Source organism: Pempheris klunzingeri, chromosome 19 (assembly GCF_042242105.1).
Source record: "Pempheris klunzingeri isolate RE-2024b chromosome 19, fPemKlu1.hap1, whole genome shotgun sequence".
NCBI classification, from domain to species: Eukaryota; Metazoa; Chordata; class Actinopteri; order Acropomatiformes; family Pempheridae; genus Pempheris; species Pempheris klunzingeri.
In genome coordinates this window covers 21,023,508-21,048,659 of record NC_092030.1, presented here as the reverse complement: position 1 = coordinate 21,048,659, position 25,152 = coordinate 21,023,508, and the positions used below count along the sequence as shown (strand labels likewise).

General features: G+C 43.4%; 1 protein-coding gene across 1 annotated transcript; it reads right to left on the bottom strand.

Moving 5' to 3' along the window:
• Positions 1-1,759: 1,759 nt before the first annotated feature.
• Positions 1,760-25,152, bottom strand: ogdhb (oxoglutarate dehydrogenase b). The gene is made up of 23 exons (XM_070850365.1): positions 25,069-25,152; positions 23,779-24,198; positions 18,139-18,327; positions 16,955-17,048; positions 11,048-11,163; positions 9,942-10,096; positions 9,685-9,831; positions 9,476-9,566; positions 8,436-8,615; positions 8,222-8,350; positions 7,547-7,726; positions 6,687-6,839; positions 6,286-6,388; positions 6,045-6,173; positions 5,812-5,962; positions 4,988-5,115; positions 4,709-4,887; positions 4,545-4,616; positions 3,776-3,901; positions 3,599-3,671; positions 3,330-3,493; positions 2,265-2,419; positions 1,760-2,164 (listed from the first exon to the last, which is right to left on the bottom strand). The coding sequence occupies exons 2-23, from the start codon at positions 24,010-24,012 to the stop codon at positions 2,044-2,046; spliced, it is 3,069 nt and encodes a 1,022-aa protein (XP_070706466.1). The 5' UTR covers positions 24,013-24,198; positions 25,069-25,152; the 3' UTR covers positions 1,760-2,043.

Below are 25,152 nucleotides of genomic sequence, written 5' to 3'. Positions count from 1 at the left end.
ACAAATGGAGACGTAAACAGCGGCGTGGCGGGACGGCGAGTGAACCACGGAGGAGGAAATAAATAGGGATATATGAGAAAAATGAAATGAGGTGTGTTTATGTTGAAGGAAAAGTTTGGATGTTATCAGTTGTCAGTGTATTACACCTACAGTAGATGGAGGCATGGAGGAAAATGTATTTTAGCCACCTAAAAACAAATAATCCCTTTAAGTGTAGGCTATATTTAGAATATTATCACTGCTTTATGTTATATCAGACAGCCCTTTAGACGGGGAACTGAAGATGGTCTTTCTTTCTCTTAAGAGCCACCAGACTCCATTGATAAAAATACTAATTTAGCCTCACAGAAAACCAGAATTACTGTTCTACTGCTGCCTCCATCAATTAGGTTTTTTTTACATTATTGTGTGACTTTTAATGTTTTAAGTGGTTAGTTTGGATCCACACTGATGTCTTACTTCATTGATGAAGGCAGCAGTAGACCTGCAACTCCCATGTTATGAAAAGTAAAATTACTGTTTTTGTCAATGGAGTCTGGTGGCTTTGACGAGCGTGAAGAGAAACAGAGAGCGGCTTCAATTTCCCGTTGAAAATGGCCGTCTGACGGTAATCTAAAGTGGTGACAGTATTCTAAATATAGATATATAATTAAACATATATGTTTTAAAAACTCCAAATTTCAGATTATCACCTTTTTTCACCAGTGTCAGATTATGAGGCATTGCAGGGTTGCCAGTTTAAAGGAACAGTTTGAGATTTTGGGACTTATTCGCTGTCTTGCTGGATGATCGATGTGATTATCGATACCACTCTGATGTCTGTATGATAGATATGAAGCTAAAGCCAGCAGCTTGTTAGCTTAGCTTAGCATAAAGACTGAAAACAGCCTGTTTCTGCACCTTAAAGGTTTACAGAGGACGCAGCAATGACACCCCAATCGACCGTCCGCTGTCGGTAGCAGACCTGCTCACGTCGTGACTGGCTGTGTGTTGGAAACTGTACGAATTCTGTGTTTTATTCTGTGCATTTCCGTTATTATCTCAGTCAAACTAAATGTAAATAAATCCTAAATTCTGATAAATTATAGTTCAATATTAGTTAACACACTGAGAATTGGGATTTGCATTTAAACCAAAACTACTATAATAAAACCATCACTGTGAACTACTTATATGTAGCTCCTTCAAACTTCACTGTTGTTTTATTTGCTTAATTTTTAGGCTCTTATTGCTGAAACTCATATGACTTATGGCAGGATTATATATTTGGATTAAGTAGAGTCAATCGCTGCCCACATCTTTGATTTTTTTAGACTTTAATGAGTATTTGAAGTCACACAAGCTCCAAACAAACAGAACTCGTAGTAATTTAAACGCTGTAGTGTTAACATTGAAGGCGTTAAACTTAATTAGATCTTTTTCTCTACAATGAGACGCTAATCATAATGTCATAAGGTGACGTCGCCCCGAGCAGGTCTGTCACCTCCACCGGCACATAAACATTTTTACACCTTGTCATGAGTGAGCTTTGGACAGAGCCAGGCTAGCTGTTTCCCCCTGCTTCCAGTCTTTATGCTAAGCTAAGCTAAGACTGTTCCTTTAAATATGTTGTTCAACATTTCCTCTGATCGTCTCATTAAAACCTAAATGAATAATTTGATCCTTTTACATGCTTTATTTTGGTTCTGGATTCTGCAGAGCAGCTCAACATAATTTAGTAATTAACAAAGTAAAAGCAAATTAAACTTTTGGGCTAAAGCGCTTTGCTTTCCACATTTATTTAGTATAAATTCATACATTCAATGCAGGTACATTTTTGTAATATATAAGAGTGTCCATCAGTGTGAGCACGAGGTCTGCATGGTAACAGTGTTAGAAGTCATTGTGCGTTCTGTTTCAAGCTGGTCTGATATGTAAATATATTGAGAAAAAACACGTCAATGCAAAGTGTTGGAGAGGCGAGGGGGGGTAAAACCAGTGTTGTGGGGTAAAACCTGCGCTGGAGGGGCAGGTTGGATGTTTGAGGGAGGCGTCGCCCTCCTCTTACTGCTTTCCTGAGAATGCCTCCAGATCGAACGCTGTGTCCAGTAAACGCTGCAGCTCCGTCAGGTGGGTTTGCTTGTTCCCGGTAGCTGGAGCTGCTGCAGGGTCACGGCCAGCATACCTACACACACACACACACACGAGCACAGGTACAGGATCTTCACAGCTGAGAGGTTTAATGAATGTATTTGTTTCATTGGGACCAACGAAGTCGACCTTACCAGACGGGGCGGGAGCGGTTGATGGTGGTACGGATTCGTGGCTTGACGTAGTCGTAGTAGCCCTGGTTCTTGTGCTCCTCCTGACACCAAACCAGATCAGCGTTTGGATGACGGTCAGTCTCCGCTTTCAGCAGGTCAAACGGGAACGGTGAGAGCTGGAAGGAAAGGGGAATGTTTAAGAGCACTTTGATTTGGGGCACATATTTCAGGTTCAAAATGACTAGTGGGTACAAAAAGTGTTTTACACGATCCTTTGGGACAACTGCACCTGATCACAGTAGATCCAGTAAAAGAGCTTGTTTGATCCACTGACAGGCTCAGAGTGTTATTCTAAGTGTGTGACAGCATCATGGAAAGGATCCCTACAGAGAGAGACCTGGAAGATCCTTTTGGTTTAACCACAAACAGCACACACACCAGACTACATTCACTAAAACAGCTATTTAACGTTGCAGTATATGTGTGTTTCTGGCCTACAGCCACATCAAAGTGTTCATTACTTTGTGTTATTGTGTAACTTTAGGGTTTAAAAGAGACATAAAAACACCAAAAGCACAGCAACTAGACCAGCAGCTCCCATGTTCTGCAAGGTAGAATTACTATTTTTGTCAATGGAGTCTGGTGTGTGTGCAGAGAGCGATATAACGGATGCTGTCACACACTTAGAATTAGTTCCCATAATTTAGGAGATGTGGGGGTTGTAAACAAGATGTATTAACACTTAATTAGTGTCAGCTGTTGGCTACAGCTTCAGTCCTGTTCTTGATCTGCTATTTGCCAAGTGAGCTGAATCAGCTACCTGCAGTTCCCCTGAATGTAAAGACAACGATCACGGGATTATTTTGATAATGAAGAAAACGTAGAAACGTGATGATTTTCAGGCAAGTTTCTGGACTATAAGAAACATCTGTGATTTCTTAGTGGATTTATGTTTGTTAAAGAGTTAATGATTTCCTAAAATTGTTTACGTCACACTGAATCTAAAAATATTTATTTGACTGGGTTACAACTCACAGGAGATGTATGTCACCATCACCACCTCCAAAACACACACTGTGGCGTTACCTGTTCGATGCGGACGATGGCCACGGTGTCGTCCATGCCCCTGTTGGTGCGTTCACGGCTCAGCTCGTAGTAGATCTTTCCTGCGCAGAAAACGATTCTCTTCACCTTCTCTGGGCTGGCGGCTGCAGGCCCGTCGTCTGGGATCACACGCTTGAAGTGGGTGCCTGGGAGGGGGGGGTAATAAACACACACAAACCCTCAGAATCTACCTTATATTTCACAGAAGAGGAGTTTTACATGTTTGTACTTTGTCCTCCGTCTGTACTCACCTGGCAGCATGTCATCGAAGGTGGACTTGGCCTCAGGATGACGCAACAGCGACTTGGGAGTAAATACGATCAGCTGCATTTCAGGAGACAAAGAGAGAGCACAGAAGCCGTTTCAGTGACCTGAACCACGTTATGCCGTGCGTTGAGGGGGGGCACGCGTCACGGTGCGGCGCTTACGGGCTTCCTGAAGGGCTGCAGGATCTGTCTGCGGAGAACGTGGAAGTAGTTTGCAGGAGTCGAGCAGTTGACGACGATCCAGTTACACTCGTACAGCTGCCGCACCGCAAAGTCCTCTGACAGTTTCTGAAAAAGGAGGAATAACGGGATTAGAAGACAGGACTTCTGTGTATGGAAGTCCGACACTTTAGCTGCTCCCGCCTTCTAACTAATTCTAACTAATGTCCACACTTTGTTTAAAGTTAAAACATGTTTGTATGGTTTGTCTTACTCCTGTTTGGGACATGACCACATTGTAAACTTTGCTGCTACAGTTGCTGTAATGCTTTGCAGGATGTAGCCGTCAGTATAATGTTGTTATGGATTATATTCATGGTTTCTTATTATTATTATTATTATTATATAAACCTTACAGCTGCAGTGCAAACGTTTGTCTCCCCCTTGTGGCAGTGAGCAGGTCATTACATAAACACTGCAGACTTGTACTCAGGATCTCTGCCTGTTTTATAAGTTTCACTTAGTCATTTATTATGAGTGCCTTTTTTTATCTGGAGCATCATAAACTTTTGTTGGATGGAAACACATTAGAGAATTATGAGGGGATGATTATGTAGTTTGTTTTTATTCATTTTTTTTATTGTTTCTACTTCTATAAGTTTATTATTATTATTATCATTATTATGAAGTTAGTATTGATAAGCTCTGGTGTTTGTAGTGAACTGTAAGAGTGTATAATCTGCTCATATCCAGTGAATGTACACAAACTCACAGGGAAAACATCGGGGTCGTCGTTACACATCTGTAGAAACCTTTCAGGGCGGGCAGACGAGTGTTCAGGACCCTGAAAGAAAGGAGGGAAAACCAAGAATTGACCCCGAGACGACTCAGCTGCTCCAGAGATAAAAGCAGAATCTGTTTTTTATCAGCTCCTACCATTCCCTCCATGCCGTGAGGAAGCAGCAGCACAATGCCGTTCTGTCGGACCCACTTGGCCTGACCGGAGCTGATGAACTGGTCGATGATGCACTGAGCCGTGTTGTGGAAGTCTCCGAACTGGGCCTCCCACAGGACCAGCGCGTTGGGACTGGCCATGGCGAAGCCCAATTCAAAACCTGCACCGAGACCAGGAGCATAAACACTTTCCATCAGACTCAGAGACGCGTAAAAGTACCGTGAGGTTCTCTGGAGGGATGCAGCGTTTGTACTACTCACCCAGTACTCCGTATTCAGACAGAGAGCTGTTGCAGACAGTGTAAGGAGCCTGGTCAGGGGAGATGTGGTTCATTGGGATGCAGATCCTCTTATCGACGTTCTGGTCGTGAAGAACATGGTGGCGATGGCTGTGAAGGAAACCAGAGAAAAGAGATGACGGTCAGTAAAACAGAATTTCCTTTACTGTAATATTTCAGATTAAGAGATGTCCCCAAAGGAAGTGTTTCTTTGCTCAGTGATCCATATTCTGATTCCACAACAGACAAAAGAGCTGAAACACAGAATTAAAATACTTTCACAAAAAGAAGGACAGGTGAGGTCATGCAGTGACGCCTGAAGTGTCTGAAATATTTCTGAGTAAAATCAGACGTTCAGCACCAACACAAAGCCTGAGTGGAGCGATCCTTTGCTTTATTAACACATTTCCACCAATGGGACTACTTGTGAATGAGATGAGAATCTTATATTCAATCGTAAAGTAGTTGATTATATGGTGTCACCACTAGAATATACTTATATGTGTGTATATTAGGGGTGTAATGATCCATCGCCTTTATTTTGAAATTCCAGTAGCACGTCTGCATGCAACAAGCAGCCTAGAAAAAAGAGGATGAGGATATTGTGTCACATGTGTCACTGAGGTTTTGATCTGAAAATAGCGGACAGGGTCCACACTGGGGCCATAAAGCTCTCCAGGAGGAAGAAATCAGTTTTACAGAAGCCTTTGAACACATCTCCACATGGATACTAAAGCTGAACACACACACACACACACACACACACTGAGGCGTGGTGGTGGATTTCCCTTCCTGTGCATGTTTTACCTGAACGTGCCCCTCTCCACATCCTGTCCACTGAGGCGTATGTGGATCCCGTCTTTAAGCAGAGAGCCAAAGGCCATGTATTCCCCAAGAGCCCAGTCACACACGCGCTGGTTCACCATGTTCGCTCGGCCCTTCAGGATCCGACTCAGACCTGAAACACCAGCAGGATTTATAAGAGACTGACGGCAAGTTCAGAAGACGTGCGTGGAAAGCGGGGGAAGAGGGGACTCTACCGCCGTGGATGGTGAAGTCTTCCACCGGAACAGAGGCGGCGATCTTTCCAATACGGCCGAGCTCTTCTTCAGGGATGCCGGTGGAAGGGCAGCTCATAGTTTTAGGCTGCCCCTCCAGTGTGAAGAAATCTACAGACAGACACACAGACACACGTTACATCTACATTCACTGAAGGAATATCCAGACTACGTGCTGCAAAGGATATTTAGGATTCATAAACTAAAGAAAGGAGGCTCCTACCGGGCCACGGCGAGTCCAGCCAGTGTTTGATGTGAAGGATCTTCTCGTCTTTGGAGCGAGCGTACGCTTCCTCACAGATTTTGTCGTACCTGACTACTTCCTCCTGAAAGAGAGAGAGAGGAGTGAGTTAAGTCACTTTTTAGCAAAAAGAGCCAACAGCCTCAGAAAAGTCTGTCAACTGTCACACTCTTCTACCTTTTTAATGAAGGCGCTTCAGTCTGTCTCTAAATAGAAACGAGGCCTTCAGAGTGAGAAAACTCTCAAGGTCAGTGTGTTGTGTTTTTTTTTAACTGTTAAAATCTGTCACATGAAATTTGCAACATGATAAATCCAAACTTTCTGAACATCTTTTGCATATTTCCCTACATGCTCCTTAAGCAGCATCTTTAGCGCCGCTTTACCTCAAACTCTTGTGTCGTGACGACTCCCTCTGCGATGACCTTTTCAGCAAACTTCTGCAGGACTCCCTTCTGCTTCTTGATCTGCTTGTACATCAGCGGCTGAGTGAACATGGGCTCGTCCATCTCGTTGTGGCCGTTACGTCGGTAGCACACCTGAAGGTGAAGAGGCGACAGTTTAGTCACAGCGGAGAGACCAGGCCAGGTACTTCATTTGAAGTACTGAGAGGCTCCGTACATGCTAATCTGTGCACAATTACCACAAATCCACAGTTTCCTCTTCCTCACATTGTCAGGTTATAACGTTTAGAATGTTTAAAGGTCTGTCTTCTTTCTCCCCGAAAGAAAATGTGAGTGAATTTACAACACGAATGAAACAAACGTCTTGTTTTGATGAAGTTTTATTGCATTCAATGGAGCCAACATCATTTATTTCTTTATAATCTATATTATATATATATATTTTATTCTGGTTTATGTATGTATGTGCCTTGCCGGGAGTCTGCACTATTTCGTTATACCTGCATAATGACAATAAAGAAACTTGACTTGACTATATATTACTCTACATACATCTGGGTGGTTTATGAATTCCCCCCCAGGGACCTATGAAGCCTTATTATACTAATGATCTTATTATGACTATGATCAGAACGTTTGCAGCCCCAAAAAAACCACACTGCAGCTTCCAAACATGAGAAGACTATCAATGGGTGTTAACGCTATAAAAACTAAAGACAGATCATGTTCAGTCACAGTTTCTTGTCTCCTCACTCACTCAGCTGTCTTGATGTTCTATAATCACCGTAAAACAATCCTAAAACTGTCTAATGCACAACCGACACCCCCCCCCCCACACTCACCAGGTCTACGACCACGTCTTTGTGGAAAGTGTTCCTCCACTCGGCTGCAACCTTACACACATACATCACGGCCTCTGGGTCGTCGGCGTTGACGTGAAAGATGGGAGCGTTGACGACCCGAGCGACATCGGTAGGGTACGGAGAGGAGCGAGCCATCCTGGGGTCTGTGGTGAAACCAATCTGTGTGGAGGAGAGCGTCACTACGTCATCAATTATCAAATCACACGCCGCTTTTATGCTTTTATTCATTTCCTCATTACATTTTCAGACTGAACGACGTGCAGAAAGAAGTCATATTGCAATTATTTTTACAGGTTTTTGCGATCTGAGCATAGACTGTAATATTCGCCATCTTGGTTTTAAAGCCGTCACCATCTTTCCCTGCCCCTGATTGGTCAGTGAGCAGGTAGCTCCGCCCCTCTTCCTGGTCTATTTTCCTCTAAATGGGACCATAATTTACTAAACGAACATCCTGCTGTGCTGAAGAAGACTGTAAACTAGAGACTGAGAGTAGAAACTCATCAGGAAAATGTTCACTGAGCTGATAAAGCTGATAGAGCTCATTTTCTCATAGACTTCCATAGAAAGGGCTCTCTCTCTCTCTCTCTCTCTCTCTCTCTCTCTCTCTCTCTCTCTCTCTCTCTCTCTCTCTCTAATCAGAGCCTGTACGGTTACCTGGTTGTTGACCACCACATGTATGGTGCCGTGTGTGGTGTAGGACGGCAGGTCGGACAGGTGGAACGTCTCGTACACGATGCCCTGTCCTGCAAACGCAGCGTCGCCGTGCATCAGAATAGACATCACCTGTGAAGTCAGTCATCAGGTTACAAACACGTTACAGACACTTCTTCTTCTCCTGTTGCTGACGTGGAGGCCCGGTGCAGCGTACCCTCTTGCCCTCGGTGTCTCCGCAGTAGAACTGCTCAGCTTTGGTCTTCCCCTGCACCACGGGGTCCACTGCTTCCAGGTGGGACGGGTTGGCCATGAGCGACATGGTGATGAACCGGTCGCTGACCCGGTTCATCCTCTTGTGATACATCCCCAAGTGATATTTGACATCGCCAGAACCCTGAGAGCAGAAAGTCAGGAAAGAGCAGAAGCTAGCATGTTAAAGCAGACTGGCTACTGCTAGTGGCTGAATAGATTAGTAATTTAAAATGTAATTAATCAACAACAATATTGATAGTCAGTTAAACATTAAAGAGACAGTAACATGGGGTAATGATGGTCAGCACAACCCCAGTTTGGTGAAACAGACAGGAGTCCCGACACAGACACTGGGCAGTGGATATCAGTGTAAGTGTACACTATATTTAGAATATTTTCACAGCTTTACATGGCTGTCAGACAGCCCTTTCTGACAGGGAATTGAAGAAATGTTCTATTTGTCTTTGCTTGCTTCAAAGCCACCAGACTCCATTGACAAAAACAGTAATTTTACCTTGCAGAACTGAGGAGTGTCTAGTCTCCCACTTCTTCCATCACTTGTGTTATTTTATATTATTTTATCTTGTGTTATGTGACTCTGCTGTTTTAAACCGTTAGTTCGGGTTCAAACTAAAGTACTAGTTCATTGATTGAGGTGGCGGTAGCCCAGAGAACCCCTGTTGTTCTGCGAGGTAAAATTGCTGTTTTTGTGAATGGAGTCTGGTGGAGAGAGCGCGGCTTCAGTTCCCCCTGATGGCAAAGTAAAGTAGTGAAAATATTCTAAATAAAGCCGACACTTATACTGATATTGATCAGTGTGTTGCTACCATTCGTGCTGGGACTCCTCACTGTGGGGGGGGTAATTGATTTTCTCTCTTTTATGATTTTAAATTGGATATCTTTTGGTTTTGTCTTTGGCTTTGTTACATCCAGGAGACAGATCAATCAAAACAAGTCATAAGGTGATCATTTGTGAGCTGTCTCAGCAGAGGACGTTTTTACCTCATCGGCAGCCTCCAGTTTGGAGTCGAACTGGCAGAAGATTTGGTCCAGCTCCTTCCGGATCACATTAGCCAGCACGTTCAGCCTCCCTCTGCAGACGGAAAAAGGTGGGAAAATTCAGGTTTTTTTGGAGATAATGAGGCCGGACTTTGCCTCTAGGATCTTCCATCCAGCCATAAACATCCCCAGAGTTTATAAGAGACGTTCACCTGTGAGGCATCCCCATGATCACGCTCTCCACTCCGCTCTGACTGGACATGTCGATGATGGTCTTCAGGGCCGGGATGAGCGATTCGCAGCCTTCCAGCCCGAATCGCTTCTCCGAGGACCACTTCTTCTGGAGAAACTCCTCAAACCTGCGAACAGGCGACGGAGCTGCTGCTTCATATTGCGTCTCAGACCTCCATCCCATCGATCCCACCCCAAACTCCACACACCCTATGAATGTGAAGAAACACAGACCGACCTGGTGGATCGGATCATTCTGGCCAAAAGAGTCCTCTTCTCCTCCAGAGTGAACTGCATGAGTCCTGGAGTCTCGAACTTCTGCCTGATCCACTGGCACTGCTCCACGTCGTTAATGAACATGAACTCCACTCCAATGTGTTGACAGTAGGCCATCTGGGGGAGAGAGGGAAAGACCAGGACGTGGTAGTGGGTCTAATCTGAGGCGAGACTGTCTAAACAGATTAAACAAACATCCTTAAACTGCCTCACAGTATGTTTTTGAATTAATTTGGAGATATTATTCAATATTTGTAAGTTTTTTTTCTGATCTCTGCACATAGTTTCAGATCCTCAGGCAGAAATCGTTGATCTATTCCCAATTTTAAAGTCATTTTAACATATTATCAACAGTTAATCAATTCAAGCCTTAATGCAGCTCAGGAAGTTCTGATCTAATTAGTATTGTTAAATCACAACATTAGTAGTATTTGCTATTAAAGGTACTTAAAGGTCAAACATAAAAGTACATTTGGATGCTTAATGGTTTTAAATTAAACGTCTTTACGACATGAAGTTGAACTCCTTGTAAATATCAGCACATTATAGCTATTTAATTAGCAACACAGCAGTGTGTGTGTGTGTGAGCTTGTATTACATACTTAGTGGGGCCCAATAACTGGGAGCACACCCACGTTTTGGGGCCCTCAATGTTTTAAGTGGGATGTTTTGCTGGGCAGCACTTTAATGATGAAATAAAAAGTGTGAAAACGTTTGTCTGGTGATGGTTCAGGTTGGGGGAAAGAATCAGCACCAAAAACCTCAGCATAGTTTTTTATTATGTGACTATTTAGGCACAAATATTTACCTCAAAAGCCGTCCGACATTTAGTCACAGAGCGGAAAGTCTACCTGTGTTTGATGCGTGTTGTCGTGCAGATCTCAGATTTTAAGGTTTGGAACGCCTTGCATCTTTTTATTCAGGCTTTTAATGTACTTATTGTTTATTTTTTTGCTTTCTGCTCAGTATTGTTCTGAAGCCTGTTCTGTGAAACACTCTCTGCATGAGGGGTGTAATACAAACACAGTTATTGTTTTTACACCTTTAACCTGTTTCAGCCTCTTTTACCTCGAGGCGTCGTATGATCTCTCTGAGCGGCAAAGCGCTCTCATTGCCTCCGATGAACGTGGTGGTGGGAAGCCGGAACACTTTGTCCAAGTCGGATTCAGCCAACCCGTAAAAACCTGCAGCAACATCGACATCAGGGGGAAAAAAGCCAGCCGAACAAGCACGGGCATGAAAATCAGGTCAATGTGAGGGAGGAAAACGGGGAAAAGAGAAGGAAAGGAGACATAAAAGAAGAACTCAAGATTTCCTGGAATTTGTGATCCCTGCTGCTTTATTTGGATCTGAGCAGCTGTCGAGGCCGGCAGATTACATTTAGTCTGAAAAGCTCCAGGCAGGAATAAAACACATTATGCTGCACCTGCACCTGCACTTTAAGATCAAATCTATCATTTTGTTGTAAAGGAACTACAGCTGCAACAAACGGATGTCCTCTGTATCAATTAACCTGCTCGATTAGTCTAAAAATCAAGATTTTTAATCAATCGACTACCAAAACAGTTGCAGATTAATTTTCTTTTGAATGACCAATCGATTAATCAATTAATCGCAGCAGCTCTAAAGGGAATTTTTGATTTTTGTTGTGAATGCAGGGGGATTTGATCTCCTGAACTACGTTATGGTGTTATTGATTATTATTAGTTATTGATTTTGGACTGATTATTTGATTATTGACCGGCATGTTATGTAGGGCCGCCTCCTGATAGTCGATGAGAAGAAGAAGTTAGTTAGTTAGTTAGTTGTTATTACTATTATTGCACAGATATATTATGTAAATCATGATGTGGGCGACATCTTAATTCCCCGATAACGTCTCATAATAACAAACTGAACATAAAATCAAACTGTCCCACAATGCAATGCATGCAACTCAAAAACATCTTTCATAAAAGACTCCATGTCGCTATAGTCTGTGTTACTCCGCCTCATTACCAGTAAAATGACCTTTGTGTATAAAATGGGTCCTGTTTCCCGTTGAGTCTTATTTCTAATTATATCCTCATGAGACAAAAGCTCTCTTGTGGTCACTACAGAATCAAAGCTGAACTGATTACAATCTCAAAATGGCTAAACGTTCTCTAGCGGGACCCCGAGGCTCCGAACTAACCTCCCAAACAAGATCAGACGAGTCCTGCATTCTCCTCTAACACCTCCATACATGATCTTTGTTTGCTGCTCGATTTTAATTAGCTGTTGCAATTAAAATTCCTTCCTTTTTTTCCCCTCTGTCTTTGCAAACCACTTCAATAAGTATTCAGTATAATTATACCATTATTATGAGAGGTTTGTGTCATCTTACATGACGAAAATACAAATAATAATGTGTTGTTTCAGTCATTTTAGTAATTTATTATTGTAAACATTAGCATTATTCTCCTTATAGAAACCACACTGTCCTTTCTAAGACTTTCTAAGAATTTATCAGGAAACTACAATCCTGTAAAAAGAGTGTTAACAAAAGTTTTAATGCTATTTATGTTTTATTTATTTATTTGTAATATTTAAAGACAGAAGTTATGCAGATTATTTTCTCCATCTGTCAATCGTGTGCTTTGTCTGTGCTTTGAGCTGCAGTAACAGCAAACTTTCCCCACTGAGGGATCAATAAAAAGCTTTATCTCTTTATCTCTTATTAATTTTCAGTCTATGAAATGTCAGACTTGCACAAAATGCACGTCACAACTTCCCTAAATGTCTTTATATAGATTTTTTTGTAGTCAAAATACTAATATTTAGTTTACTATCACATACGTAAGGCAGGAAAAGTGACTTAAACGATTATTACAATAGTAACCCTTAAATTTTCTGTTTAGTTTGATTGTTTTTTTTTTTAAAGTGAAGAGAAAGACTTCGCTAATAAAACTTAATCTAGTGAGTCTAGACTCAGAAACGTCTTGCAACAACCCGCATCGTGCAGATAAGCAGTCGGTGCCTCCGGCTGAAGGCAAATAAGAAAACAAACATGGCTGCAGAAATTGGTTGGACTTGCCGGTGAAACGCAGCGTCTGTGTTCTGAGGAGGAGCAGTCGGAGACATTATTGGGTGGCTTGTGTTTATCTACCGCACATGATGTCCCTGCTGCACCGAGCAGAGATAAGACAATATGGAACAGAGGAGGGGACGGGGGAGGAGGGCTGTATCTATGTCTGTGTTTGTACATCTCTGTCAGCAAATTAGTGCTGAGTACAGGAGGGAGGGAGGGGGGGGGGTTCAATCCAATATGCCAGAGTCAGCTCTCTGCATTGCATAAGGGATCTTTAGACTTTCCTCCCCCCCCTCTGTGACCAGCCTCGCACATAGAAACACTGAACTTGTTTACTTTGATGATTCAAAGGCAGAGCGATCCAATAGAGTAATCAAGTCGCGTGAAATCTAATCACAGTAACATTTTAATGAAGCAGGCGCCGATAAGCCCGGATTAATCCTGTTTGATCCCATCGGCTGCTGAGCAAAGGTTAGAAGGAGCCAACAAAAACACACAACGCCTTTTACACCGGCGCACACCTAACTCTGGCTCTGGGCCGGTGCCGGTGCTGGGTCACAGTTAGTAAGAACCTTTAAGGAACCAATTTTCATCACGTCACTGCATCGTCTCCGCTAGTGCAAAACTTCCAGCCCAACAAGGTTTATGACCGTTATGTTCAGGCTGCACCATGTGATCATATATCCAGAATACTAATCACGCTGTGGCACATTTTCTGCAAATAGTTTGTGTAAAATGAGCACGTGGAAAGATGAGATACTAAAAGGCCACAAAACCAACAAACACAAAACTACGTGATGACCTTGCGACTGATAAACAAGTTTAGTGAAGCTCCAGGAACACAGACATTGGACAGGGATGGCAGGGATCAAGTTGTTGTTGGAAGGTAAAACTTTTTTGGGCTTGCTGCCAGGGGTCGGCAAGCTAACGGCTATCTGTGCCAAAATAATGAGAAACTGATCATAGCATGATTTGATAGACGTTTAACTATTGCCACATGATACATAGAATCATTTTTCCTAGAAGAGACGTAAATTATTTAAGGCTATTTTAATTTTGATAATCTAAACTCTGACGTTAGTGGTTCTCATGGTTCTCATGGGTTGTGTTTACCGTGTTCCACATGAACCCCTCTTGTGGTATTCACGTCATTGATGTTTTCTGAAAAGGTGGCCACGGAAGTTAATTATCTGGTGGATGGTGAGTCGCAATTTCACGTCTGAGGAAAATGTTGCTAGCTGTTAGCTGCAGTGGCTTTTTAATTAATAAGTCATGACTGAAAATGTTACTTCTCTATAACCACTTCACCACATAACAACTTATTATGCAAGAATGCCTGTAATACCACGTTGTGTGTTCTTCTTCGCGTACATGACTTCCCATGTTGTAGCCTGACCAGCCAAGTGTTGGTTCTGCTCTGACACCAATCTTTCGTCGCAAAGAGACGTTCTTTAGCTGACAAAACAAGAAGAAGTGGTTCAAGAGAAGGCACTGGCTTCAAACCTGCCCTCGAACTGCCTCATGTGACTTATCAGGGCACGAATAAGGACATCAGTGAATAAAAGTCAGGTAAAATACATTAAGACCAATAAAAATGGACAAGACTGAGAGTCTACGGCAATACTAGCGGCTCTGTGCTGCAATTTGCACAGCGGTTACATGCTAACATCAGCATGCAAGCTCCAAGCCGGCCCTCAAATTGCTTTTCCAAGCAAGACAACCCTTGCAAGTCAATAATCTGAGAGTCAAACCCCCAGAAGAAATGAAAGCCAATACAGAAGAGACCAGAGACAGCCCCAGCTCTGTGCTGTGCTCCTTAGTTAGTGAGCTAAAGATAAACACAGACCAGAGACATCCTAACAGAGCTTTTAATGGTAATATTAAGATCTGAGGCTCTCATCCTTCCTCCAGCAGCCAGACTACACAGGTGTTCTTCATAATGAGAGAGGTGGGGCGACACAAACTCACACACTGTGGGTTAAGTGTCACACACAGCTTCTCATTTATTCTTTCAGGCCGATTTGGACCCCGACACCGACCTATTGTTCGACCTCTGTGAACCTCAGCGCCGCCAGGACAAAGCAGGACTCGGTGAAAGTGAACAACACGGCTGTAACTGTGGAAACATCCCATCACACCTCACACCTCATGACAATCACCTGTTTTTGAACTCAGAGGCCCAACCTTTTCATCAGGCACAATGACAGTTCACAGCTGCTGGCATGCATAACACAACAAAACACACACACACACTTTCCAACTCGCTCTAACTCTTTGCAATGTTGCGTCCATGCTTACTGAACTCAGCCGTGACACAGGTATAGAAAGAACTGTGTTAGTAAAGCATCTTGTCTTTTCCCTTTTCCCCAGAAACTATAACTTGCTGCACAGCATGTGGTGATAAGAATAGCAGGATACATGTGTGCAAGACCAAATGTGACTTATCAGGACGTGAAAAGGGACATTAATGAAGAATAAAGCGGTGAAATACATAAAGACGCTGATAAAACTGGACAAAACTAAGCAGCACTCATGCACAGCAGCAGCGCTTGGCGCTAACATGCTAACGTCAGCATGCTAACATGCTCCCAAACTCTTCTTCGTGTATCTGCAGCCACGACAGCTCCCAAACTAACAACCACAGGGCATGTTGTCTTATCGTGCTTCCTCAGAAACTATAACTGGCTATAAAGTATGTGCTGATAAGAGCAACAGGGTACATGCGCAAGAGCAAATGTGACTTATCAGGGAGCGAATAAAGACATTAATGAATAATAGACTAGTCAAACTAAACAAATAAAAGGCACCACCTCCTAATACAGCGTACTTTAGAAATAAGTCATATATTCTATCTAGTAGCTTCATTGATGGCTAATACATATATTACATTTAAGTGTTGAGTAGCAGGTTTTAGGTTAGCAGAAGGAACATCCTCCTCTAGCATGACTAGCTTTGTCTTTCTGGCTGGCTCTTTAATTGATTTTCATCCAGTTAGTGGTTTCTTAGAAAGTCAAAAACCCATCGTCCTCTATAAGAAGAATCTATTAAGTCTGCAGTTTAATTTGTTTGGAGCCTTAAAACAACTCTGCAAGTGGTTGAACTGCCCATTTCAGGGGTCTTTAGTCTGGCTGGAGGCAAAAGACCCCTGAAATGACTGTAAAGATACGTAAAAGTTCCCTCTGCTAATACTCGTGGGCCTTTTGTGTCTCTTTCAGCAAAGTTTTAAACACTAGAGAGGCTTAAACTTTCATTATTAATCAATCTGCAGATTGTTTTGTGATTGATAAAGTCATTAAAACGTCAGGACAAAGTGCCATCACTGTTTCCGATGCGTCAAGGGCCCAGAACTACGACTCATTTAGACACCAAACTTATTGTAAATATGTGGTCCAGGTTTAAATGAACTATCCCTGAAACAGCTGCAAAAAGAAATAAACAAACATCCCCAATTAAACCACCAATTATATTTCTTTAGACAGTTTATTTTTTTTAATTAGAGCTCGCCATGTGGCTGGATTAGACTAATGAGGTCTCGTGTGCATAGCTCCTCTTTATCTCCTCACTCAGTTTACTGTGGGAGGAGATGATTTCAGAAGGTGTGGGCTTCAGGTCTGCGGCCGTGATGCCCAGACGGTCCGGTGACAGTATACTCCATGGAGGGCGGAGTGAGTGTGGGTCAATAGGGGTGAACAAAAGAGGTGGAGGAGGGATTACTCAAGATGGAGATGAGGGATTTGATGGGTGTGTCACGTGGACAAAGAAAATAAAAGAAGTGGTAAAAACAGCAGGAAACCCTAAGAAAGGAGGGGGTGGGACAAACCAAAGAGATGAAGTATTTTAAGACAAGAGGGATCCAAAAACAAAATGACGGGAAGAGTTGTTAGGGACAGGAACAGAGAGGAAAACAGAAGCTTTAGTTTCCTCACCAACGTTTTGGAAGCCAACGGTACACGGGGCATCGTCAAAGTCTACACAGCTGATCTCCAGGGGGTCCAGCTTGGCTATGTGATGCCCTCGTACCTACACACACACACACACACACACAGGTCCAGCTGTTTAGCGTCTGTCTGGAACTGCTGACTACTTCCTGTAAGACTTCCTCATGTGTGTCCACCTGTCAGCAAGCATGCTAGACACAGATATGGGTCAAAGTTTGTAGAGAAACCTGCTAAAAAAAGGCTCACCGTCCATTTAATGTCCATTTAAGAAGCCATTAGCTCATTAAACTAATGATGACACATGTACTTCAGCAGCTGCTGTCATTTGTTCCATCCAGACGAACTCCAACAGTGAAATTACATGTTAATTCATCAGTAGAAATAAAACAATACTATAATATCTCTAATAATATAATAACCCTCACATTGGCTTTAGGTCCCTGCTGCTTTCTATGTTAGAATAATAACAATAATTATTAATGCAACACTTGCACAGTCTTAATGTGAAGATGCTAATGTGAATACAAGTACAGTTAATTTTCTAAACGCTGCGCCTCACTATAATGTTTATTCTGTCGTATTTCTTTTATCTATTTGAAAGAATATTTCACCTATAACACCTGAAGTATCTCATATTGGTGTGATGCTGTTGGTTCAGCAAACCAACAGCATCAATGTATTGTTACACCCACTGATTGATTCGGTTTGTTTGTTTGTGTTATTGTGTGTCACACAAATATTGTGCTGATACGAACTGACCCTTTAAAACACCAAAGTCACACAATAACACAAACCCACCGAGCGAGGCAGCGGTAGATCAGCGACTCCAATGTTCTGTGCAGTAAAATCACTGTTTTTGTCAATGGAGTCTGGTGTGAACCGTCCCTTAATGTTGTCACATACTTGGAACAACAATCTCAGCCTGTACTTTAAGGGGGCAGTTCATCCAAAAGATTAAGTTGGAGCCATTTAGAACCAAAAACATGTATTTAATAAGGCCCAGGTTTAAAGACCACAAAAATGGGCCTTTATTTGATTGAACTACAAAGACAATCTGTTCTTCCTTATCATTTCACTGGAGGATATCTTGTACGGAAGATAAAGCCCACGTGGTTTTACTACAGTCGCTCTGATAAGTTTCTCTGACAGCACCAGGTGTGTCTGTAGTTTACCTGGTATGCTCGTATGAGTGACTGCACTGCTAGGTGGTCCTCCACCAGCTTCTCCACGTTGGGCTGAGCCGCCATCAGCGCCGTGACACCGCCCACCCCCTGAGGAGTCCCACCGAGCGGAGGAGGGCTCTGGTAGGCAGCGCCCGGCGGAGCCCCGGCGTTGGCGTTACGGAAAAATATATCCCAGGACTGCAGGGGGACACAGGAGAGGGAGTGAGAGGAGGCAAATCATCCAACATTTAAACACAAACACAGCAACATGAAGAAGCTGACATTCACCATGTTCTCCATCTTAACATGCTGACATTTGCTAATTAGCACAGCTGAGGATCATTGTCATGGGTCATTTCTCTATTCGTTTGGGCTAAAAACATTTTGGAACAAGGTGAAATAAACCTGCTGCAATATCCTAAAGCCTAAACTGACTTCACCAAATGCTTTGTTTTGTTCAAACAACATTTCCAAACCCGAGAATATGAAATCTACTGCTGTATAATATAAAGACCACACTCAGGAACACATGTAAGAACTTTAAGCACATTTAATTAATTATCAAAATAGTTTAATCACTGCAGCTCTACATGTTTTACCTGATACCTGTCCTGGGATAAGATCACCAAACTGACCTTAAGTCTGTCTAACATCATATCTGTGGCACATTTCACTGTGATCCACCCAGCTGTCAATTTATTGTCTGCCAGTCCATGCATGCATGTAGGATCACCTGTGATGACGTTTACATGCAAATAATATTCCAGTTTTTTCCACAAAGGAAGATATTCCTACTAAGCTGGTTACATGGCTAATGACAATTACTTTTCCACTAATATTCCTGCTCCATACTCCCATTAACCCTTTGAACTCTGCTCTCTAAACGCTCCATCTGCATCCACGTTTTCTCTTCTGGTGACGTCATTTCTTGGAGGATCTTCTTCTTCTTCATGTCCCTAAAATCTGTCCAACCTCAGCTAAAAGGTTCCAGAAGTCAATAAAGCAGAATCAGTGAGAAAAGTATTGAGATTGTGGATTTTTCCATCAGATGAGACTAAATAAAGACAGAAAACATGTTGATCCAGAACAACAGTGGATGTAGAAACAGGAACTAAAGATCTGTGAACCTCCAGAGGAGATACTATAGACACTATAGACCTCCACTACACACTAACACACTGACTAACTAGTACACACACACACACACACACACACTATAGACCTCCACTACACACTGACACACTGACTAACTAGCACACACACACTATAGACCTCCACTACACACTGACACACTGACTAACTAGCACACACACACACTATAGACCTCCACTACACACTGACACACTGACTAACTAGCACACACACACTATAGACCTCCACTACACACTGACACACTGACTAACTAGCACACACACACTATAGACCTCCACTACACACTGACACACTGACTAACTAGCACACACACACACTATAGACCTCCACTACACACTAACACACTGACTAACTAGCACACACACACTATAGACCTCCACTACGCACTGACACACTGACTAACTAGCACACACACACACACACTATAGACCTCCACTACACACTGACACACTGACTAACTAGCACACACACACACTATAGACCTCCACTACACACTAACACACTGACTAACTAGCACACACACACTATAGACCTCCACTACACACTGACACACTGACTAACTAGCACACACACACACACACTATAGACCTCCACTACACACTGACACACTGACTAACTAGCACACACACACACTATAGACCTCCACTACACACTAACACACTGACTAACTAGCACACACACACACTATAGACCTCCACTACACACTAACACACTGACTAACTAGCACACACACACACTATAGACCTCCACTACACACTGACACACTGACTAACTAGCACACACACACACTATAGACCTCCACTACACACTAACACACTGACTAACTAGCACACACACACACTATAGACCTCCACTACACACTAACACACTGACTAACTAGCACACACACACACTATAGACCTCCACTACACACTAACACACTGACTAACTAGCACACACACACACACACACACTATAGACCTCCACTACACACTGACACACTGACTAACTAGCACACACACACTATAGACCTCCACTACACACTAACACACTGACTAACTAGCACACACACACACACACACACACACTATAGACCTCCACTACACACTGACACACTGACTAACTAGTACACACACACACACACACACACACACTATAGACCTCCACTACACACTAACACACTGACTAACTAGCACACACACACTATAGACCTCCACTACACACTGACACACTGACTAACTAGCACACACACACTATAGACCTCCACTACACACTGACACACTGACTAACTAGCACACACACACACTATAGACCTCCACTACACACTAACACACTGACTAACTAGCACACACACACACTATAGACCTCCACTACACACTAACACACTGACTAACTAGCACACACACACACACACACACTATAGACCTCCACTACACACTGACACACTGACTAACTAGCACACACACACTATAGACCTCCACTACACACTGACACACTGACTAACTAGCACACACACACACTATAGACCTCCACTACACACTAACACACTGACTAACTAGCACACACACACACACACACACACACTATAGACCTCCACTACACACTGACACACTGACTAACTAGCACACACACACACACACACACACACACTATAGACCTCCACTACACACTAACACACTGACTAACTAGCACACACACACTATAGACCTCCACTACACACTGACACACTGACTAACTAGCACACACACACTATAGACCTCCACTACACACTGACACACTGACTAACTAGCACACACACTATAGACCTCCACTACACACACACACACTATAGACAAATATCCAACGTCTTAATTGGAAAACGCTGCGTTCAGAAGACGTTTTTCAGAATATCCACACAAAATATCACATCGTGAATATTAGAAATAACATTAGTGTATGTAAACGTGGCCATTCTGCTCACATGGCTGAAAACACACACACACACACACACACACACACACACACACACACGTTTGACCTTGCATCCCGGTGTCCAACCAGAGAGGAGAGTAATTGCTTTAAGGCTGTGAGAGGCTTTTAAGATCAGTGTTGTCACAGCGTGGAGGAAGCTTATTCACACTTGTAGTGAGGTATCAGCTTACAGGTTCAGGTGTGACGTAACATTTTCACCATGACTCTGTAACACTTGGCAGCACACTAACGCAGCTCGCTCCCCTCAGACTGTGACTGCTCTTACCGACTCGATCAAACCCTTATGAAAGTCTTTACATGAGCAGTGGAGCCACATCCCAGCATGCCCGTCTTTCACACACTGTTTGTTTGGACTTTTTTTTTTTTTTTTTATGGCGGCTCTGCAGCGTGACGCCCTGTGTCCAACGGTTCCAGGTTGATCCATTTAATGATCTTTATCAGCTGATTGATTGTAAATCTGATGTTGTTCTACTTGGCCCAACAAAAGTGGAGTGTAAAGTTCACGCTAAGCTTGGCAACCTTTTCTTTCTTCATTCATTTAGAAGATTTGTTTGTAAATCCCGGTTTTTAATTCTGGGCTTGGATTGAAAAGAGCCATTCAGTGTTGTTTTGACTGTCTAATTAAATCATGAGAATTAGGTCGTTTCTGACTTGGAGAAAGTTTCTGGACTGGAGTCAGTAAATCAGTTCATCTTCAGGCTGTGGCTGATTGTGGAGGAAAACCTAAATTGTTTCCTTTACAGCAGTTACAGTTGTAACTTTGTGCTGTTAAGTGAGCAGTGCTATGATATCAGTATATAAAGCAACATGCCAGTGCAACAACTGAAGTTGGTGCCTCAGCTGGCAGCCACAAACTGGACTCAAATGGGAAAGGATCCCTACAGAGAGAGACCTGGACCCTTTTGGTTTAACCACAAACAGCCGTTATATCGCTCTCTGCACACACACCAGACTCCATTCACAAAAACAGTGATTTTACCTCACAGAACACAGCAGTTGCTGATCTACTGATGCCTCGATCAGTTTGGTTTGTTCGTGCTGTTCTGTGATTTTGGTGTTTTAAAGGGTTAGTTTGGATTCAACACAATATTTGTGTAACTCATAATAACACAAACAAGCTAACCAATGGAGGCAGCAATAGACCAGCCACTCCCATGCACTGCAAGGTAAAATCCCTGTTTTTGTGAATGGAGTCTGGTGTGTGTGCAGAGAGCGATATAACAGCTGTTTGTGGTTGTGGTTTGTGCTGTCAGACACTTAGAATAACAATCTGAGCCTGTCAGTGGCTTCAACACTTTCAGTGGGTGTATTTTGATTGTTTCGGATGTCCCAAAGGATCATGTTGCAGCCTGTATTGGCTCTGCCAGCTGAGGTGATCTACTGGACCAATTCCAAATCTTTTTTGTACCTACTCGTCATTTAGACACCAGAATGTGTAAAAGTAGGCGCCATGTTTGAAAATACCAAAAGTTATACTTTAAAAGCACAGAACCCCCCTCTCACACAATCAATAAGTATTATTTATCAGCTGAAGGGGATCATGAAAAGGGATGTTTGTGTTACTATAAGCATTAAGAAATGCTTATAGCTCTACATATGGGACCCCTCGGCCTCAAAACAAAGTGTCCTCTTTAAAATCCCTCCTCACAGATTTATCCCACGGCTTAATCTCAACCGGTTGTAACGTTTTGTAATAGTTGTGATTATGTCACCTTGTTTTTTCTGCTTATCCTTCTGTTTTCTGTTTTCTCATCTTATAGTACAAGCAGAAGTCGTTCCAGTGGGAGAATTCATGGTACTAGCAGTAGTATTTGTAGTCCACAGCCCTCATTCTGTGTAAAAATACACTCCAAAGTTCATCCAAAGCTAATATGAGACCTCAGCAGTCCGACGCACACAGATGTTATCTTATCTACGTTATCTCTTTGGTGGCAGGGACATTGTTTTTCCTTTTTAAATAATTTGGGGCGTACTGACCCTTTAACTATACCTTTGAAACACAGACCTTGTTCAGTGACATCAAGGACTTGCTTTCCCTTCAGATCTCCTCTGTTTCGAAGCCTAAGACGTGCAGCTTTGTTATATTTCAATGGTTAAAACTACATTTTGTTTTCTTGCTCAACTCATGTTAAAGTAAAATAACCGGCGCGACTCTATTCATGACGACAGCTCATTCACAGGGTTTGTCATTCCCTCACTTTTCCTACTTTCCCCAAAAGCAAACACACACACACACACACACACACACACACACACACACACACACAAACACACACACACACAGCACCACTACTGTCTGTACCTTTGCCCTACTGAGTTTTGGACGAGCACCTGAACTGGTTTTTATCTTTTCAGGCCCCTCTGGAGGAAGGTGAGGGGTGACTCTGAGTAAAGGGACCAGCGTTCAGTCCTGGACATCACATTGACTGTGACTCGTTGAGGAGCACTGAACCTGTTCTGCATGTATGTGCGAGCACGGCCCTGCAGGCTTCAAGCGCAAAAGAACACACAGGTGTGACATCAAACGCACGGGAAGATGTACAGTACCTTGTGCACATTCCTGGGATTCTCCAGCCATGCATAGTACATCTCCTCCACATAGTTAGAGCTGGTGCCGTTAAGAAAGGGCTCCGCCGCCACCGATGTGTTCAGGCGCCTGGCGGGCTGAAACGTCCTTAAGGCCCCCTCGCTCACCAGCAGTCTGGGCCGTGAGTGGCTCTGGGCTGTCTGTGCAGCCGTTAAAGGCCGAAGCCTCGCAACTGTGGTCCTTAAGCGGTGCATGGCTGCAGATCGGCCACGGCTCCTCCACCCGCTTCCTTTCCTGGAAGCAGCAGCAGCAGCAGTATCCTGGACAAACAGACCCTGCAGGCTCCCCGGCAGACGCAGAGTCCCCTCTCGCTCCTCCTGTCTGGACGAACCGGTGAGGCAGGCTCCTCCACAGCTCCTGCTCTTTGCTCTTGCTGGATCCTACAGCGGAGAGTAAATGTCAGTATCATCAGAAACACTCTGCTTCGTCAGAACATCGGCCCCCGAGCTCCCAGGTAGACAGATACTTCACTGATCCCACAGAAAACACCAATACACACAAGAACATAAACACCAGAGGGAAACCAGGGCAGCGCAGTGAGAGTCTAGTGGAGGCTAATGCTCATGTAAGATTAGAAAGTGAAAACAAGAATAATGGTCACTGTGGAGAAGCATGAGACCCAAATTAAAGACAACGCAGAGGAAAAAAATCTAAATATGAGTCACAAACATTTACATTAATTAAAAAAAAGGCTCTTTAATGTCAGTCGTCCACATCTGGAGCTCCAGCAGGTCTTTACGCCTCACAGCAGCTGTTTGGATCCATTCAGGGTTTGTGGACAATAAGAAACATATAGAATATCAGCAGCTTCAGTCCTGAGAGATGAACAGGGAGCCTCAGGGCTGTAAAGTATCCTCACAGCATGGAGATCAGAGGATAAACCACAGTGGAGGACAGAAGGTGCTCTACATCCTACACTTAGCCTCACACTAAGTAGTTCCCTGCTGACTTCCCTGCTGACTAACTTTAACCAGAACCACCTAAACTAACCCTGACCTTTAACTTAAACCAGGTGCTGAGCTTTAACTTAACTGGTTCACGTCTATATTCTGTCCCCACAGCGTCAGTAAAACCCGTTCACACACACACACACACACACACACACACACACACACCTTAACTGTGTTTAAAACCCGTGCGGTCACGTGCGGGGCTCCCACGTTCGGTCGGTTCTCGGTAAAACGTTCTAAACCCGCAGCGGATCCTTTGATGTCAAACCTGAACGTTCTGTCTCCTCTTCACTTCGTTACCTTGTCGCTGACTTGTCGGAGCTCGCGCGGCTTGTTGTCAGTGAGGAGCGAACCTGAGCGCGAGCGGCAGGATGCGGAGTGTGT